This window comes from Rhinatrema bivittatum, chromosome 3 (genome assembly GCF_901001135.1).
Source record: "Rhinatrema bivittatum chromosome 3, aRhiBiv1.1, whole genome shotgun sequence".
NCBI classification, from domain to species: domain Eukaryota; kingdom Metazoa; phylum Chordata; class Amphibia; order Gymnophiona; family Rhinatrematidae; genus Rhinatrema; species Rhinatrema bivittatum.
The window spans coordinates 29,627,191-29,646,316 of NC_042617.1; the positions used below are offsets into that span (position 1 = coordinate 29,627,191).

The 19,126-nt window shown below is 45.2% G+C and overlaps 1 protein-coding gene across 3 annotated transcripts in view; it reads left to right on the forward strand.

The window, feature by feature from the left end:
- The window catches only part of CDC42BPA (CDC42 binding protein kinase alpha), a 563,297-nt gene that overhangs the window by 464,770 nt on the left and 79,401 nt on the right, over positions 1-19,126 (forward strand). For all 3 annotated transcript variants that reach the window (XM_029593037.1, XM_029593036.1, XM_029593038.1), the window contains exon 22: positions 14,792-14,905. In XM_029593037.1, the coding sequence (XP_029448897.1) occupies positions 14,792-14,905 (114 nt within the window). The remainder of the gene's footprint in view (positions 1-14,791; positions 14,906-19,126) is intronic.

Below are 19,126 nucleotides of genomic sequence, written 5' to 3' on the forward strand. Positions count from 1 at the left end.
CAGTCTACGGCAGAAGGCACATGCAGTTGGGAACATGCCTTTTCATTGATGAAGATGAGCAAACGTACGCATCAGAATCTTCTTACAAGTGAAAATCTTAATATCACCATGCGACTAAACACAACAAGCATCTCACCTGATTTAAAATCTTTGATTCCCGCAATGCATTGTAAGAAACATGGTGATATGCATTGATGCGCACATTGCTTCATTTCCTTTTAAATCTTTTTGTCCCACTATATCTCAGTATTTCTCAGTCACTTTCTCAATATGTATTTGTTAGATATATGCATGCTTAAATTAAATAAAATGTTCTGGTTTTGCATTTAAAAATCTTACCAAAAAATCAAGTGATTTGATTTTTCATTCTTAATTTTATGAATATTGACTTTTCTTAGTGCAGCCCACAAATAGGACAAGTAGTTAATGTGGCCCTTTGGAGGAAAAAAAATAAAAAGCTTGTGCCGTGTTGATTTTGTGGTGAGATTCTGAACATAAAATGAGTGGTGATCCTGTTAAATCAGTTGATAACCTTACATTGGATATCTTGATTGGTTATCTGCATGGATTCTCTGATCTCTTTTCTGAACAGAGTATTCTCAGTACTTTGGGTTCACCTTTGGCTAGATTACATAGGACCAACACTTTGGTAATAGAAAAGGAATCTCCACAGAAAGCCATCTTTGTACAAAAGGTAAATCTGGCCTTAATCTTACTTCATTCCTGTTGTTTCCTAATCACCAAGGCTATGATAAGTAGGAAAGAGAAGACATTTTGATTGGCTCAATGAAAGGTCAGGTGAAACCAGCACATGGCTCCTGTTTCCTAGCACCTTTATGAAAGAAAGCATTAGAAAAGATGATTGCATGTTAAAGATTTTCACTGGACTACAGAAAGCTGATAAGGATGCAGCATTCCCTCTCTCATCCTACCTTCTCCGTTCTTTCCTAATAAAATCAGCTTGCAAATATTTATCCATCTAATATTTGTCTTACCTTGTTTATTAATGTGCTGCCTAGATAGACTGTGTTTTGCTGTCTGTAACATCTCTTCCTCCTCTCTTTTGCTGAAGCGCTCTCCGTCCTGTATTCCAGCTAAAAAAGGCAGACGTGTAAGAAACTGGCTTACTCTGTGTGTGTGCGCCCTCATTCCTTTTGCCTGTGGTGCATTTGCTTTCATGTTACATTGACCATTTTGTTTCAAATCTGCTAGCTTATCAGGAACCTAACTGCATGCTGTTACCTGCTGCTGCTGCTCCTCTCAACTGTTTTTAATGCTGTGCTTTGAAAGCTGTAAAAATACCCATTTGAACTTTATATGTGCAGAATATCCAGTTATTGAACAATGATCCTTTAGCCTTACTTCTGCAACACCTTTTTTTGGAGGATTGCTACTCCTAAGGGCCCACGGCTCATTTCTCTCTTCTGGGGCTGCTCTGGCTAGCATGTTACATCCCACGCTCTCTCTCAATCCCTTGGGGAGGGAGGGATTCTTTTACAAGGGGGAAGCGAAGGTCGCCAGTGTGTGTTTTTACTATAGTGGTGTTTCCCATGAAGTGAGACGCAGTAATAAGCAGACAGGACCAGGTCTGGATGTTAAAATAAAAGTTTACTGATTGGTGGTAATAAAAGTCCATTATCCAGATGTTAGATTGTTAGATTGATATCCTGGTATGAACGCCTTTATGTCTGCTGATTCTGTACTGTGCACTTTCATGTATATAGTTCTAGTTATAATTATTATAATCAGCATCTCCCCATTGATGCTTGTTATATCTAAGGGCTCCTCCCGAAGATTATCTATATGTTACTGAGTTCACCATCTTTATGTGTTATATGTAAGGGCAATGCCCAAAGTTTTATGTTCATTGTGAACCGATACGATGTGCGAACGGATATCGGTATATAAGAAATGTTAAATAAATAAATAAATAAATATATCTGATTGATGGTACAGTGGGGATTTTTCCTATGCAGGTAGGTGACCTTAATTCATACCTCTGGATAGAGCCCATGGTGACTTTAACTGCGCAAACTCTCCCAGCGGCTGTATGGGAATCCTAGTGGAGGTGTCCCCAGATTTACTGCAAAAATGCTACCTTTAGACATCTCCTTCTCCTTGGACACCCAGCCTGTCCTGGACCCTGATCCCTTGGGAGGAAATCTGGATGGAATCTCCTGGTTCTTGTTCTTCCTCCCTTTAATTTAGTTGTTCCTTTCATCCTTGAGTGTTCTTTTCCTGGGGACTTCTCTTAGGGAAAAGTCAGTGGGATCAGACATGCTTTCTACTCTGAAATCCCGATGGGGAAGGGGAATCCAAAACCTCCCCACCTAACTCAAAGTCGAAACAATACTTTAAAGCTTAACTGGCTATTTTCTCTGCCTTCACTGTCTCTGGCAGCAGGGTCCATCACTGGTGCTTGCCTGCCCAGGGCTTAGAGCAGGCTCTCAGGTCTTTGGTCCCCTGGTGAGAGCCTTTTGCCCCTAAAGGGTATCAGGCTTAAAAGTCTCTCTCTCTGTAACTTATAAGAAGGACCCTCGGGAGAGTCTGGAGGAAGGAGTGCTGGAGAGCTGCTGGCGCCGAGATTTAAAGCTTGAACTGCCCGGGAAGATCATGAGTTGCCTGCTACTCCCCACTTAGAGACACTAAACGATGTCATCTTCAAGTACCTGGCCGGCTCTTTAAATTTGCCGGTAGTGTGGTGCACCCTCAAATCCGCGCGCGCCAAAGGGGCACGCAGCTTAGTTTTCCTTTTCCTGCCCATCTTGAACAAAGATCTTCGCCTAATCCTCCTATTCTCTGTCCCATGGATGCTCACCTACTGAGAATGGGCGAGCAGCCAGTTAGTGACTGCAGCAATGGTACCTTGGGTGCCTCCCCGAGTCCTGGCATAAGCATACCGCTTCCACAACCAACAGGAACACAATCTGGTGAGCTGATTTTGGCAGAGGAGCTAGAAACACCGTCATAGGACTGAGGTTGCACCGACTAACACTATGGTTCAGCCTGAATCTGTTCCTGTTAATCGTCCATTGGACTCTGGGAGTACTTTACATCCACCTAATAACTTCCATTCTCGCTGACGAGGGTTCTGAAGACCCGCCCAAAGTGACTCTCTCACAGATTTCTGGAGATTGATTGCTAAGCTAAATATAAATGTCTCCCACTTAACCTCACAGTTGACCTCCTTAGTGATGGAAAAATAGATCCTCCTTTGAATCACAAGGGGAAAAATAAGAACTGGAAACAACTGTTGCCTCCTTGAATGGAAAGGTTCCAGCACTACAAAGTGCAGGAAATGCTCATCTTAAAGACAGTTTGATCTTGCATAGTGAGATGGAAAATATGGAGAATTTGTTTAGATCTAGAAATGGACGTATTATCCGTTTTCCTTATACACGATTACTTTCACCATCTGAAATGTTTAGGAAATATTTAAAAGAGATCTTAGCGTATGATGATGGTAGGATGCCACTTATTTCTAAAATGCTGTGGATCAAGGAGGGAATGAGGATGTAGTGAGAAGCCCAGGTTTAACTACTTTTTTTTTTAGAAGAGTCGTTTGACTTGATTACTAATAGGGCTACAATTAATAGTGTCCTTTTGTGCTGAACAGGATAAGGATCTAGTGTGTTCTAAATCCTTTAAAAAAGAAGGATTTAACCTTTTGTGGGCAGAAAATCTGTGTATTTCCTGATGTCTACAGAGCTATTCAAGCCTGAAGCTTTGGCATTGGGTGCTTCCCTTTTTTAAAAATTTCCGTGTAGATGCTTTATTACTTTTCAGTCAAAAAAGTTTGTTTTCACAGACCCTTTTACTTATGGAGACCTTTATAGCGGGTAAAGATGCTAGTGGTGCATCTAGTGTTTAGCTTTGAGGAGGTCAACATGGTTAGTATTTTTAGATGTCAGACTCCTCTCCTTTTTGTTTGATTTCCTTTAGATTTATTCTTTTTTTTCCTTGATGTTCTCCCCCATATGATTATCTGTTATGGGAGTATATAGACATGATTATGTTGTATTGTTTATTTATAGAATTCTATTTTCTAGCTGTGACTATCCTGTCTTCTTTTTTTCTTTTTATTTAAAGAAAAATTAATAAAGATATAATTAAAAGAAAAGAAGGACCCCCAGGCAGGGAATGCACTGGGTGGTATCTCTTCTAACTCCTCCTTTGGGTGAAGCTGGGAGAACCCACCAGAGCGTGGGAAAAATACATTTTTACTCCTCGACTGCTGGCCTGGGCACGCGTTGGGAGAGCGGGCGCTCGCCTTGGAGCGCCGGCTCTCCCGCACACTTTACTGCATCGGCCCGATTAAGAGGCTGAAGTCAGTTCATAAAACAGCTATCAAAATCGTGCAGGGCCTGCAAAACCATTCCTACCCAAAAAAGAATAAGGAACTCTGAATGTATGCTCTGAAGCAGTGGTTCTCAACAGGTGTATTGGGACACACTGGTGTGTCGCTGAGCTAGCAGGAGGCTGCTCTCTCTCATCTGCTTGGGCAGGAGTTGGCCGACTTCTCCTTTATCAGGCATGACAGGAAGCTGCTCTCGCTTCCTTCTCTTCCTGGCCCAGTGGAAGGCTGTCCCTCTTTCATCCAGATGAGAAGAAGACATTATTGCTAACTCCTTCTCTTCTAGGCCTGGCAGGACACCAGCTTTATCTTCCTCTGCTGGACCCAGCAGTGAAACTGCTGATGCTCTCTTCACCTCTGGGGTCAGGAAGTGACAGAGAGGAAAACCCAAGGGAGGAGAGAGGTGCATGATCTACATGCATAGATTCATTGCTGACATTTGCTGCTGCCTCTTCCTCCTATTCCTCTCCTCAATGCTTGTTGCCCTCTGCTGCTGGTAGGGAGGAAGGGAAACTCTACACGGGCTTTTCTGCTGGCTGAGAGCCAGAAGGAGGGGGAAATGTGGGTGCTGCTAGATGGGAAAAGAGGTGTGAGTGCCACTAGGCAGAGATAGGTAGGGAGAGAAAGGGGATCAGGAGTTTGCTGAGTGGGATGGAAGGAAAGAAGGGGTCTGGGTTCTGGAGGAGTGGGGGAAAAAGGGAATGTGGGTGCTGTTGGGGAGGGTAGGGATGAGATACAGGGTGCAGGTGTTACTTGTTGAGGAGATAAAGGGTTCAGGATTCTTCTGACCAGAAGGCATGGGGAGGTAGGGGGTCAGGGGTGTTGGGTAGGGTGAGATGGAGGAGAGAGGAGGTGTGGGGGCTGCTGGCAGGGGAGAGAGAAGGTTGGGATGCTCAGCAGTAGGAGGTGGGAAAGAGGTGATTGGGGGTATGCTGGGCAGGGAGAGTTGGACAGGGGTGAGAGTGAGCATGGGGAAGAGGATGCAGGAAATATGGAGCAGGAATATGAGCATATGAGGGGATGATTGAAAGTGATTGGAAGAAGTGAGGGATGAGGAGGGGGAGTGATGGGGTGCAAGAGCCATATCATCTCAGTTTTGGGAAAGTTCATTTCTTCTATCTTTGTGCTTTGCTTAGTGTAGGAGGAAATATATTTCTGTTTCTAATTCTCCAGTTTTGCACTACTTGCAGAGGAGTTTCTCAAGCAAGCTTTTGAGGCAGTGGTGAATTTACAGATTGCCTCCTGTTGCGCCCTAATGACGAGATCTTGTCTGCTTCTCTCTCAGGAGGTTGATGAGTCTGAAGGGCATTACAGAGCGATTATGGAGCCCTCTGCCACCTTTTTAGCAGACGCAGTCTGTGATTTGGTCCGGACCTTGGCCAGAGGAGTGGCTTCAGTGATAGCGGCCAGGCATCAACTCTGGTTGCAAAATTGGTCAGCTGACACCAGCGGCGGATTCCCGAGGAAGACCGGCCCAGGGATTCGCCGCCCAGGCCGGCCCAGGACACATCACGTGGTCTGCCAAGCGCGGCTCCATCACGGCCACGCACGGCAGACCACGTGACTGGAGCGACCGGCCCACCGGGGGATGCCCGATCCCCCAGTAGGCCAATCTGCCCCTGGCTGACACAGCTTCCAAAGCCAGTCTTACCAAGATGCCCTTTAAAGGCTCGTTCTTGTTTGGGAGGATAAGAAACAGTTACAGCATCTCATTGGTATGAGGGGTTGTTTCCGGGGTTCCAGGCATTTTCATACCTACAGAGGGATGACCTTTCAGCGGACTCTGCCTTTTGATAGGCTTGAGTCCTTTCGTCCCCGGCAGCCCAAGAGAGGAGCGGGCTTGGGTAGTGGACCTTCTCAATGAAGGTTTGCCGACCCACCTTCCGGAACAGGAAATAGGAGGACATCTCTCTCTCTCTTATCGGAGGTGGGTCGAGTTCACATCAGACCAGTGGGTCCTGAAGGTGATACGCGAAGGGTATGCACTGGAAATTTGCAGTATTCCTCAGGATGTGTTCATGGTGTCCCCTTGCAAAAGAAACAGGCAGTGGAGTTCATGCTTCAAAGGCTTCTCAGACTGAGGGCTGTGGTTCCGCTGCCCACATCTCAAGAAAGTATGGGGCGATATTCTATTTATTTTGTTGTGCCCAAGAAGGAGGGCTCCTTTTGTCCCATCTAGGATCTAAAGAGGGTCAACTATCACTTGAAGGTGACTCATTTTTGAATGGAAACCTTACACTCTGTAATAATGGCAGTACAGTCAGGGGAATTTCTGAACTCCTAGGATCTATCAGAGGCTTATCTTCGTATTCCCATCCAATTAGAACACCAACGCTTTCTACACTTTGCGATTTTGGGACACCATTATCACCTTTTGGTCTCGTCACTGCTCCCAGAACATTTTCCAAGATTACGGCGGTGGTAGTGGTGGCCTTGTGAAAAGAAGGAATCCTGATGCACCTGTATTTGAATGACCTGCTGATTCGAGCCAGGTCTCAGGAAAAGAGCTGCCTGGTGACACACAAGGTGATCTCCTTTATTGCAGGAGCTCAGTTGGGTGGTGAACCTGACTAAGAGCAATTTTCATCCATCCCAGTCATCGGAGTATCTGAGGGTCCAGTTTGACATGGGACAGGACAGAGTTTTCCTGCCAGAAATGCGAATCCAGAGATTGATGTCTCAAATGCGTCAGTTGATGAACACCATATTGCCTGATGGTGTGGTCCTACCTACAGGTACTTGGTTTGATGGCAGCTACCCTGGAAGTGGTGCTGTGGGCAAGGATGTTCATATGTGTCCTCTTCAGCACTCACTGCGATCTCATTGGAATCTGCAGTTTCAGGATTATGCAGTTCAGCTGCATTTGCTGATGGAAATCTGCTCCCACTTCCAGTGGTGGTTGCAGGAAGATCATCTGAGAAAAGGAGTTCCCTTGTTCTCTCTGGTCTGAATGGTACTCATGACAGATGCGAGACTCCATGGTTGGGGCACTCACTGTCTGGAGTTAACGGCCCAGGGCCACTGGAATGCCAAAGAGTCCCATTGGAACATCAATATCCTGGAGGCCTGGGCGGTACGGTTGGCATGCTTGCAGTTCAGCTACAGGCTGCATAATCAAGCGGTTCACGTGATGTTGGACAACGTGAAGATGGTGGCTTTTATCGGTCACCAGGGAGGAACCAAGAGCCAGCAAGTGTCTCAGGAAATAGACTAGCTGATGGAATGGGTGGAAGGTCAACTACAGATGATCTTGCCTCTCACATTGCAGGAAAAGACAACGTAAGAGCGGACTTTCTCAGCTGGGAGAGTCTGGACCCAGGAGAGTGGGTGTTGTCAGCTGAGGTGTTTCAGCTGGTTGTGGATTGCTGGGGCCTTCTTTTGCTAGACCTACTGGCGACTTCTCGAAATGTGAAGGTTCCTTGCTTTTACGGTCACAGGAGAGATCTGTGGTCCCTGGGAATAGATGCTCTTGTACCGGTCTGGTGGTTAGATTGCTTTGCTTTTCCTCCATGGCCCTTGCTGGGCAGGATAATTCACAAGGTCAAAGGCCACAAGGGACTAGTATTCCTGGTGGCGCCAGACTGGCCCAGGCGTCCGTAATATGCAGATTTGCAATAACTCCTGGCGGAGGTTCCCTTGGTCTTCCGCCGTATATGAATCTGCTTCAGCAGGGACCAGTTCTTCATGAGGATCTGGCTCTATTCTGTCTTATGGTTTGGCCCTCGAGAGGGCTAGCTTGTTTTAAAGAGTGGTTATTCCTCTGCGGTGATTGCCGCTTTACTCCGCGCTCGCAAGTTCTCCACTTCCTTGGCTTATGTGCGAGTGTTTGGAGAGTTTTTGAGGCCTGGTGTGAGGAGCAGGGTGTTCTTCCTCATTCAGTTAAGATCCCTCTCATTCTGGATTTGTTGCAGGATGAATTAAATAACGGCTTGGCCATTAATTCCTTGAAGGTGCAGGTTGTGGCTCTTGACTGTTTCAGAGGCCTGGTGAATGGTGTTTCCTTGTCTCATCCTGATGTGGCCCATTTTTTGAAGGGAGTGAACTACCTTTGGCCTCCCTTGAAATTACCAGTTCCATTGTGGAGTCCTAATTTAGTGCTGGACTTTTTGGCGAACCCTACATTCCAACCACTGCATAGCCTTTCCTTACGGTTGTTGACTTTGAAGACTGTGTTCCTGGTGGCTAAATGTTCTGTGCATCGGATTTCTGATCTGCAGGCATTGTCTTGCTGGGAGCCATTCCTTCGGGTGATCCCGGGGGCATTACAGCTGCAAACTGTTCCATCTTTTTTGCCCAAGGTAGTCTCAGACTTTCATTTGAATCAGTCCATCTCCTTGCCATCCATGGTTGGGGCACTCACTATCTGGAGTTAACGGCCCAGGGCCGCTGGAATGCCGAAGTGTCCCATTGGAACATCAATAGCCTGGAGTCTTTTCTAAAGACTCAGAGACCTCCAGATACCGCATGACAGTTTGTCCTCCATGGAGGGAGTAAGCAGGGCGCTCCAGCTTCGCGGGCTACCATAGCTCGTTGGATTAAGGAAGTGGTCACAGCTGCGTATATGGATGCTGGGAAGCTGTTGTCTACTCAGGTTAGGGCTCATTCCACTAGGGCTCAAGCAGTGTCCTCGGCAGAGGTTAGTCTGTTATCTCCCATCGATATCTGCCGAGCTGCTACGTGGTCCTCCTTTCGCACTTTTTCCAGGTTTTATCATCTGGATGTGCAGGCCCAGGAGGCTGCAGCCTTTGCACGTGCGGTGTTTGCTGGACTGCGGGCAGCCTCCCACCCTGTTGGGGAGTAGCTTTGGTACATCCCACTGGTCCTGAGTCGTCCATCTGTCTACACGCTAGGAAATGGAGAAATTACTTCCCTGATAATTTTGTTTTCCTGTGGGGCTCTGGGTCCCAAGGGATTACTGGTAAGTGTTCATCCAGTTCCTAGCTTGGGTACCTAGAATCTTACATGAGTTCATTGTTTATGGTTCGTTGTTACCTGTTTTTAATCAAGTTTTTTGCTAGTTTGTCCACAATTGCTTTTGAAGAAAATACTGGCAGGCTGGGGTCACTGCAGGGCTATATATAATGTGACGTCAGCTTGCTCAGTCTCCATCTGCTGGCAAGGGAGCATAAACCCATTGGTCCTGAGTCCATCTGTCTACACTTACGGAAAACAAAATTATCAGGTAAGTAATTTCTCGAATGTGCTTTATAAAAAAAAAAACAAAAAACACTGAAATGCTATTCATAATATTTTAAAATGCACAGGAGCACATTATTAATAATTTGTTGATAATGTCTCTCAAAGTCTCTAATGTCGTAGAGCAACTGTGTAAGTAATACTGCTTGATGGTCAAAGCTGGAAGTTTACAAAACACTAAAACTAGTTCTACACTGAAAGACATGTAAACAGGAGAACATCAAGCGGAGAATACGTTTGTACTTGGTTTACCTATATGTACCAAACTATGATGTGGAGGTAGAAGATCTTATTATCTAAATCTTAACGCTCACTACCAGTCTACTGAAGTACCAAATGGGAGTAAGAAAAGCATAAAGCAGTCTGTGACTACACCTCATGGCTGGCACCGAGCCACCTGTGCATATAATAGGATTGGCCATTCTAGGAACCCGTGGATGACTTGGCTTGGCTTCCGCTGGATTTGAACTCTTGTAGATGGGGATGATTGTGTCTCTCGAATGCTCTGAATTGATTTTTGTACTAGTGGAGGCTCGCTTGACCAACAGTAGAAAGATTTTCTTGAATAGTCTGAAAGCTTAGTAGCACTACAAAGGGTCCTCTGTTTTACTCCGAGAAGATATTTAACAGTGTGTGCTTGAGATTTTATCATATAAGCAATATTACCTACCCACTTCTCAATATCACCTTGCATGGTGGCGCAATTTCTTTTGCTCTCTGTTGTACTTCTTCTCACGACTCCTAATATATTTTATACTTTTATTTAAAAAAAAACAAACAAGGCGATTACTTTTTATGATCATGCCCAGAAGGGTGTGCACAGAGGGGGTTGTGGTTTTGGGGGGTTTTTTTGTTTGTTTGTTTGTTTTAGGGCCCCAAAATGAAACAAAATGAGAAACAACATTTTGCATGTTTTTCTTTCCTTTCCTTTCTTACAGGAAACAAATTAGGAAATGTCAATGATGCTTCCACTTTCATTTCAAATGGAAGCACATCCCTAATGCCCACTGTTTAAAAAAAAAAGTCTCCTGTCAACGCCTTCTCGCTCATCAACTGCTTATACTGTGCCCATACAGGGAGAATTTTGTAATCCTGTGGGCCTGAAAGCAGATTTTCAAAGGGAAACTCTCAGTGGAGTTTCCCTTAGAAAATCTGGGGCTGCCAGGGATTGCAAGTACAGAGACAGCAATGATCTTACACCCGCCTCTTAGCAGATTCAGTAAATTCCCTGGTCATTCTTTACGTTCCTCACCCCTATTTCCCCACAGACAAAAGTCTATGGTTCTTAACTTTTGGTTGCTGAGGGGGGAGGGTAGTTTTCAGCCCAGGGAGAGTATACCTGGGTAACTTCTTAATTATCTGAGTGAATTCCTTGGGAAATTGTTCTCACGCAGGCCGATACAGTAAGGCGCGGCCGCAGTTACCCCGTTTCTAACCCGCTGTGTACTCTCAATTTGGCCGCGGAAGTCCGACCCGCGATTCACTATCTGTTTTTACCGATCCTTACCGCTTCTTTTACTCGACGCGTATCCCTTTCCGCCCGCGGCATGTACATGTATGTAAACGATCCGATTAGCTATTCCCTCCCATTCAGTAACGTGCGCCCTGACTATCGCCTTTTTAACTTGCAGTTTAGCCGCGTCTTTAACCTGCTAAATTACCGCCCACCCTTACCCCTGCGTTAGAGGCAGGGGTAAGGGTAGGCGGCAAACTTTCCCCCAGCCCCCGCTCACTTGCCCTGGCCGCTGGTCTCCGGGGCAGCCCCAGTTAAAACACAAATTAAAAAAAAAAAAAGTTCCTTGTCATTTCATCTTGGTTTGTGACTGTGACCTGTCCATCAGCACTGCTGTGAGAAGTCACTGGCCACCTTCCTCCCCAAGGAGACATGAACCATGGCATGGTGATAAAGTGTAACAAAAGTTAACTTACTTTTTCTTACAGTCCTCTCTGCCCTCCTCCGGATGCACGCACCGCGGCTCCCCTGCCTCCCGGGGGCAGCCGGCGGCGAAAGCGGCTTCCAGCAGCCCCCGCCGGCGAAGATGAATGAATGCACGCCAGTAGTGCACAGGCGCTCAAGTCAGCAAAAGCGCATGAACGGGCGTGCGTGACGTCACGGCGTACGTTCATACGCTTTCGCTGACTTGGGCGCCCGTCAATTTGGGCGCTCAAGCCAGCAAAGGCACATGAATGGGCGTGCGTGACGTCACGGCGTACGTTCATACGCTTTTGCTGACTTGGGCGCCCGACAGGTACCAGCGCACCCAGGATACTGTATAGGTGCTGTATAGCGCCTTTACAGTAAAATGGATTGCGCTTCATGGACACGCATTGGATGCACGTTGGACGCGGCTTGCGTTTGCATGCCATTTAAATACAGTATCGAGCAGTATGTGATCCGAACTGTGCGTGCGGCAAATGCGGGTGCGCCCGGCACTAACGCACCTCTTTCTACCGCACCTTACTGTATCGGCCCGACAGTGCTTTAATGGGGTAATTCTTGGTAAGCCGTCTCGCAGCAGTAAGATTTAGTGAATTTCCAGAGACACTATGTGAGTACAAAAAGGACCTGAATATCTTGCACCTGCTATATATGTGGCATCGGAAAATATGTGCTGAAACTTAAAACTTTAGTGAACATTTGGCTTCCCATCCCTTCTACCCCCAGTCCAGCCACACTGCTGGAACATGTCTTTTTACCTCCTAAAATTACGTGGGTATATCCCCTAAATGCCTCAGTGTAACACCATGATGCCCACATAGGGCCCTGATAAGGACCAGCACAGAAGCATCCTTTTGTACTTAGCAAAGTATGAGATATTTTCAATGCAATAGGAGTGAAATAATCATTAGAAAGCTTAAAGGATAGCTTTTTTGTTGTCTTTTAATTAATTAAAGATGAGCAAATTTATCATACTGTCTGCATGTGATAGTAAACACCATTTCTAATTTTGGTGTTCTCTTGTGGGCGTGGTTCAACAGATCAGGATTGCTAAACTCCTCCTTTCATCTGGGCATTCACCCACAAGGTGTGAGGGTTATTCATTTGCAACTGGGGATAATAAAGTCCACACCAAATTTGGCATTATTCCATTTATGAGGTTCGTTAAATCACAATTACAGCAGTAAAACATCCTCCCACCCCGCCACTAGTCTGGGCATTTGCCTGTGAGTGAGTTCAATTAGATGATGATGATGCAAGCGCATTTAATCAGAAAATAGTCTGTAAAGCAAACAGGGATCTTGTTTTTTGTACCCTAAGTTATTGAGTTCATATGATTGTTATCCAATATTCCAATAAACCCCTCCCCCTCATGGAGAAATTCCCACATAAGAGACAAAGCTGTTACTGCCATCATGGAGCTGTCATCTTGCCCTTCACTAGTTCTTACTGCTTACTAAGAGGCCTAAGTACTATATAACATACTAAAATTTAGCTCTCAGTGTACAAAGATAATGAGATATATAGAGGACCCGCATGCTCAAAGGGTCAGGGTAAGATGGTCATAGCCCTTTGAGTGTACACACTCTGCACATCTCTCTCGTTCCTCTACGCTAAGTGACCCAAAGTGAAGGACTATGTAGCCCAAAGGAGTCATCCTACCTGGCCTCAGTCAGCTGTTCAGATGCACAGGATACTCCTGCCATTCCATCCCTTTCCCCATTGACATCCTCCCAGCAGCCGTCCCCTAATCTTCCTGTCAGGACCTCAAAACAGAGACCCCCAACTTTTCCTGTTCCCCCCACGACACACACCAGGGAGTCTCTCTCTCCCCAAGCCCTCTGGGTGGGATGGCAGGCAGTGCGCACCTTCCAGTTTACTGGGTCAGCCTCCAGCAATGGTCTGATGCCACCTAGCAGTGCTGACGCCTTGAACCACATGCGCTGGGTTGCATTGGACCATAACTGGAGCCCAAGTTAATCATCATCTGCCAATCAATCCAGGCGACTTACTCTGCTTTCTTATGTGCAGGGTAAGGATCAAAGAGGGGACTGTTTAGGAGTCCTGCAAGGGTAATCGCAGGGAGGGGCCTGCCAGTAGAGGATCAGAATGGGCATCCTGCTAGGAGAAGGTCTAAAGGGGAAGTCCTGCCAAGGGAAAATTGAAAGAAGTGAAGTACTGGCATGCAGTAGTATTCAACTATAGCCCTAAACAAAAGAGCTAAATTTTGCATAGTAAGAGGCTGCTCTGAATGTGACTCTTGGTCCAGGGCTCTGTCTAAATAGCATGGTAATGACAAAATACTGGAATTCAGAGAGGGGCAAGGTTGATGTGGAGATGGCAGCAGCCCCACGCGTTTCTCCCAATCTCCACCTTGCCTTTGGAGTAGTACGGTGATGGCATGACGCCTCAGGTCATGGTCTCCTTGTCCTCTAGCCGCCCAGAGCCCTCGGGGCTCTATGATATTCCCTGCAGTTCAAACCTCAACCCTTTGGAGCTGGGCAGAAGAAGAGGAGGATGCAGACCGGGGTCTAACACAGGGCTCAGAGGGGATGGGGAGTGAGTGAACGAGTGGAATTGGAAGGGATGTGAGAGGTAAGGGGGGGATGGGTGGGTTTGGGGGGGAGGCAGTGCTGTCACCTGACTTCCTCCTCCTCCTCCCTGATTTAATATCTCCCCCTCTACACACACCCGAAGATCACGTCTTCATCTTCCTTCTCCGAGGTCCCCTTCTCTTCCTTCTCCCATTGCCTGGATCCCCTCCCTTATTCCTGTTTTCCATTCCCAGCATCAATAATTAGGATCCTGTTCTCCAAAAAAAACAAACTTATCCAGCGACACAAGAAATGTAGGAATGTGAAATACAGATTTATTTATTTGTTATGCAAATCTATGCAGGTGCCCGCAGAATCTTCTAAATTGTCACAGAATCTACCCTTGAGCTGCTGCTGCAAGAAATTAGGGGTTGTGCCTATTGGTATTATGCAGGTGTGCTTAGGTTAACAGGTCAGCGCCTCACTCATTAACGGAGAATGAGCGAGCTGTTTCCTCTTCTCAGCATTGCTTCTTTGGAAGGATTTTTGTTTCTAGCAAAAGAAAAAAACTGTTGCTGTTCATAAATCCTGCATGTCTGATTGCATAATGCCATTGGTGGGATTTCAGGCAACTGGGAATACTTTGATCTGCTTAGATCATGTGCTGTAAAATAAAAGTGCTTTGCAATTCTTTAATTATGGGATTAGGAAGAGCATACCATTGCCAAGTTCCTTGTCATCTCTCTAACCCCTTGCTTTTCTCTCTAGATTGATTCAGTGGACAACTTTACGTTATCTAACACTCCTTCCCGGGACGAGGAGATGAAGTCTCACCTCAGGTCCCAGTCACCTTCCACAGCAAGTGACATGGAGACCGTTGAGGTATTGTTTGAGTTAGTGTTGTTTCTCTTAAACACATCCAACAAAACTTTGCTTATTCTTTGCATTTTTTATATGTTTTACCTTTGGTTTTTTTGCATCTTCAAACAATTCCGTCTTCCTGTTCCTTCCCTTGGAAAATAGCATTTTAATTTTGTTTTGTTTTTTTTTGTTTATGGGAGGTTTAATCTTCCTGATTTGTCCAGGCCACGAACAGTTTTGTGTTATCAGCAGGATGCTGGCACCTGATATTTGGACAGCCTTGCAGGGATCATCCTCACCTCATGTCTCAGGCTTTGCACGTGATCTCAGCTGTGAAGTGGCTTGAGATTGAAAATTATTTCAGAAAACAAACATGAGTGTCATCAATCTTTGGACTCTTTGTAAATTGTTATACCTTTTAAAAGGCAGACTGAAGAATTGCTCTTCATCTGAGAAAGGGGATGCACATGGCTTCAAATCCTCTTATACTACAGCATCTTTTTTGTTGCTCCTTTAAAAGAGCTCGCAGCCACCAAAGACTCCAGTTTTCTGCAGGGCCAGCCTGGATCATCGGCTTTGGGACAGTATTTATCCTGTTGCTGTAGCATGAGAGTTCAGTTTTGAAGCTACATCTGATACCTGATCCACAAAAAAAATGCTGTTAGGCCAAGTGTAAAAGCCAGGTCAGGGATTGCCTGGGTAATTATTGGAATAGGGGAGAAGTAGCAGAAACCCCTCATCCCTGAAGCGAGGCGTGCTAAGGGGGCTCAGCATTGCTTCTTTTGAGAGTAGATGGATGCTGTGCACCTGCTGCACTGGTACTAACCGGGCCTTTCAGCACCCCCTCCCCCACTATGAAACCTGTTCCAGTTGTCCTACTCCCACCCCCTGGAGAGATCTGCCCCTTCTTTTAGGCCCAAGGCCCTGTATCCAATACAAAACAGGTTTTGTAGAAGGTTTATATTACTAAAATATAGCGCTATGTACCTTCAGAAATGAGAGCATTACTTTTATCTTTAAAGTTTTCAAAGATTTCAGACCTGATGGTGTGTCCGTGCTTCTGCATTCACCATGTAGCCTAGCTCAGCTGAGTACTGTGAACGTGCAGACTTGTTAAACCAATTTCAGGTTCTGGTGTCCTGCCCACATTTACTTAAAACAGGCTCACTGAGAAGAATTCAGCTCATCTGTTTCCAGGCCTGTGCCAAGCAGGTTTAACAGTGACCTGGAAACATTTTAAGTGCATATTCAATAATGCTTAGACAAGATAGCTCATACTCTGCAAGTGGGAAGGGGTAGGGTTTAGTAAGGACCATGTGCAGGATCCCCGTAGAACCAGGCCACTCACGGAGTTCAGGAGAGCATCTGCGTCACAGAAGAACTGAAACTCCCTGTCTGGTGGCACTCCTGTTCCCATTTGACTTGGGTTTACCCTTCTAAATTCTTCCTCATCAAATTGCCTTAACTAATGATGCTTCCAGCCTGGGTTAGGGGCTCACTTATGAGGGTTTCTAGTCTATTTACGAGAAGAGGCTGCGTATTAACCTTCTGGACTCTACCAGAAGGTCATGTGTTCTTAAATGGTGTGAAGACAAGGCCCTAGATCACTTCTCTTGCCCCACACACAAATTTCTTGAACATCTTTTAGTATGTAGAGCCTGGCCTAAAAACTAACCTCGTTAGGGTTCATCTCAGTACTGTTGGTGCTTATCACCAATATGTAGAAGGAAAACCATATTTCTCTTTTTTTTTTTTTTTTTTTTAAATCTGTTTATTGGATCACAACAGAATAGATATGATAAAAACAGCAATATAACACGTATCACATATATGAATTATAACTAAGGCACAATAAGTAGAACTGTAATTAACCAAATAAGAGTAATCCTAAGTGTACATTTTCCATTTCTCTCTACTGCCCCCAAGCAAACAGTCATTACCTACACTATATAGACACACACCACCCACACCAAAAGCTTAGAAAACTTAAAAAAAAAAAAACATCCAGTTCAGATGTACTTATTAATGAGTGACATGAATAGCATTAAATTGTCTCCATAAAAATAAGTAAGTCTTATTTGTAGATGAATTCCTTGGATTAGCCAATAATTGAATTCTCACTTTTTCCCTGTGAGAACATTGCTTCATTAAAACAAGCCATTGCGCAAAAGATGTCAATAATTCACTGTTCCAGGTAGATAGAATATCTTTTTTAGCCCTCAAGAGTGAACTAGCAACAAAACGTAAACCTCCCTTGGGCAGGATAATCTCCTTCTCTCTAGAAGGAAACTATATATCTGTTCAACCTTTAGTTGTCATGCAAGGTTCCCTTCAATTGAAGTCTCCCATCAAGCCTCCAGCAGTATCATAAGACAACAATGTGGTTCTTAACCAGGTGATGAAAGCTCCCTTCAAACCTCTAGACTCTTGTGAACCCAAGTACCTGACCTGGAGAATCACTTTTCTGGTGGTGGTCACTTCAGTCTACAGAGTCAATGAGCTGCAGGTCCTAGTAACTTATCCTCTATATTCTAGGTTAATCATTTGGAATACTGTGTAGCATTTTGGAGACCGCACCTTCAAAAACATATAAACTGCTTGGAGTCTGTCCAGAAGGTGGCTACTAAAATCATATGGGGATAGACTTAAAGATCTAAACATGGAGGGAAGATTGGATAGGGAAGATATAATACAGACATTTACATAGCTCATAGGTTTCTATGCACAGGAGGCGAGCTTCTTTTAACGGAAAGAAGGTTCTAGAACAAGGGGGTCATTGGATGACGGTGAAAGGGGGTAGACTCAGGAGTAATCTTAAGAAGTATTTCTTTACAGAGAGAGTGGTGGATGCATGAAAGTCTCCCAGTGGAGGTGATGGAGACAAAAACAGTATCTGAATTCAAGAAAGCATGGGATAAGTACAGGGGGGTCTCTAAGGAAGTGATGGGAATTGTAAGGGCTGCATAAATTGGACTGATGGGCAGACTGGTCTTTTTCTGCCTTCATTATATACAGCACTCACCCTAAGTTCCTGCATAAGGTAGAGTCAGCCTTCCACCTTATTCAGTCCATCATTCTGCCAACATTTTTCCCTAAACCCATTTCCATAACGTTGAAAAGTCTCATTCGCTGGATTACAAGAGCTGTCACCTTGTACCTGGAGTAGACTCAAGTTTATAGAAAGTCCACTTAACTTTGTTTCTTTTGAGACCCAGATACCTGGAAGTGCACTGAAAAAGCACACTTCTTCTGAGTAGTAGATTGCATCATTTGTTATGCCAGGCAGTTTTGACCTTAGAAGGAGATATCAAGGGCCATGCCAGTGTTGGTTGCCCAACTATGGTCTGCCTACATTAGGAGGTCTGCAAGGCTGTGACGGATTTCAGTCCACACAGTCACATCCCATTACTATCTGGACACAGCCTACTGACAAGATGATAGGTTTGGACTGTTTATTTTTCCTGATCTCTTTGAGGGGTTGAGCCAAACTCCATCCATTCTGGAACCCATTTTTATAGTTTTGGAGTGCATTCCCTATTTTAAAAAAATGACAAGGAGTTTGCCTCTTGAGTTTTCCACCTACTTCTTCCTAGAACCACAAAATGCCTGGCTCCTGTTGATTGGAGGCAGTCTGAGCAGGAGTGCTGATGTCAGTCAGACCCCAGGGCATTTAAACAACTTGGCTGCGATGCACAGCCAAAGCTGCATGCCAAAGAGACACACCTCTAGGAGCTGATCCAACTGACACTTCGATTTTGGGAGGAAAAAGGAAGGGAAAAGCAGCATCAATGCCGGCGAAAAGGCCCATGGATATTCATCGTGAGTGCTCGAACACCTCTGATGAGTGAGCATAATGAAGAAGCTGCTGATGTGTCCCTTGGTTCAGATGAGCGAGCCCCTGCTGCCTCCATCCACCCACTGGAAATGAGAAGATTTTGCTGTGTGAAGAATTCCCAGGTCAGGATTCACCTCATGATCTTTCTCCAATGAGTGGAACACAAGTTAACAATATAAATGTATCTGCTGCTGGGGCTAGCTCTGCACTTGACAGGTTTTCACTTCAGTAGCTGTAGTATTACCACTCAACTCTGGAGTATTAGAGGTAGGCAGGATTACTCCTGAACCAACCGATATTACACTTAACACATTTGGAAAATGGTTATGCGAACTGAGTCATCTTTAGTATATACTGTTTCTCAATTTTGCAAGTTTTCTAGTGGTACTGTGGCTAAGATATCTGAT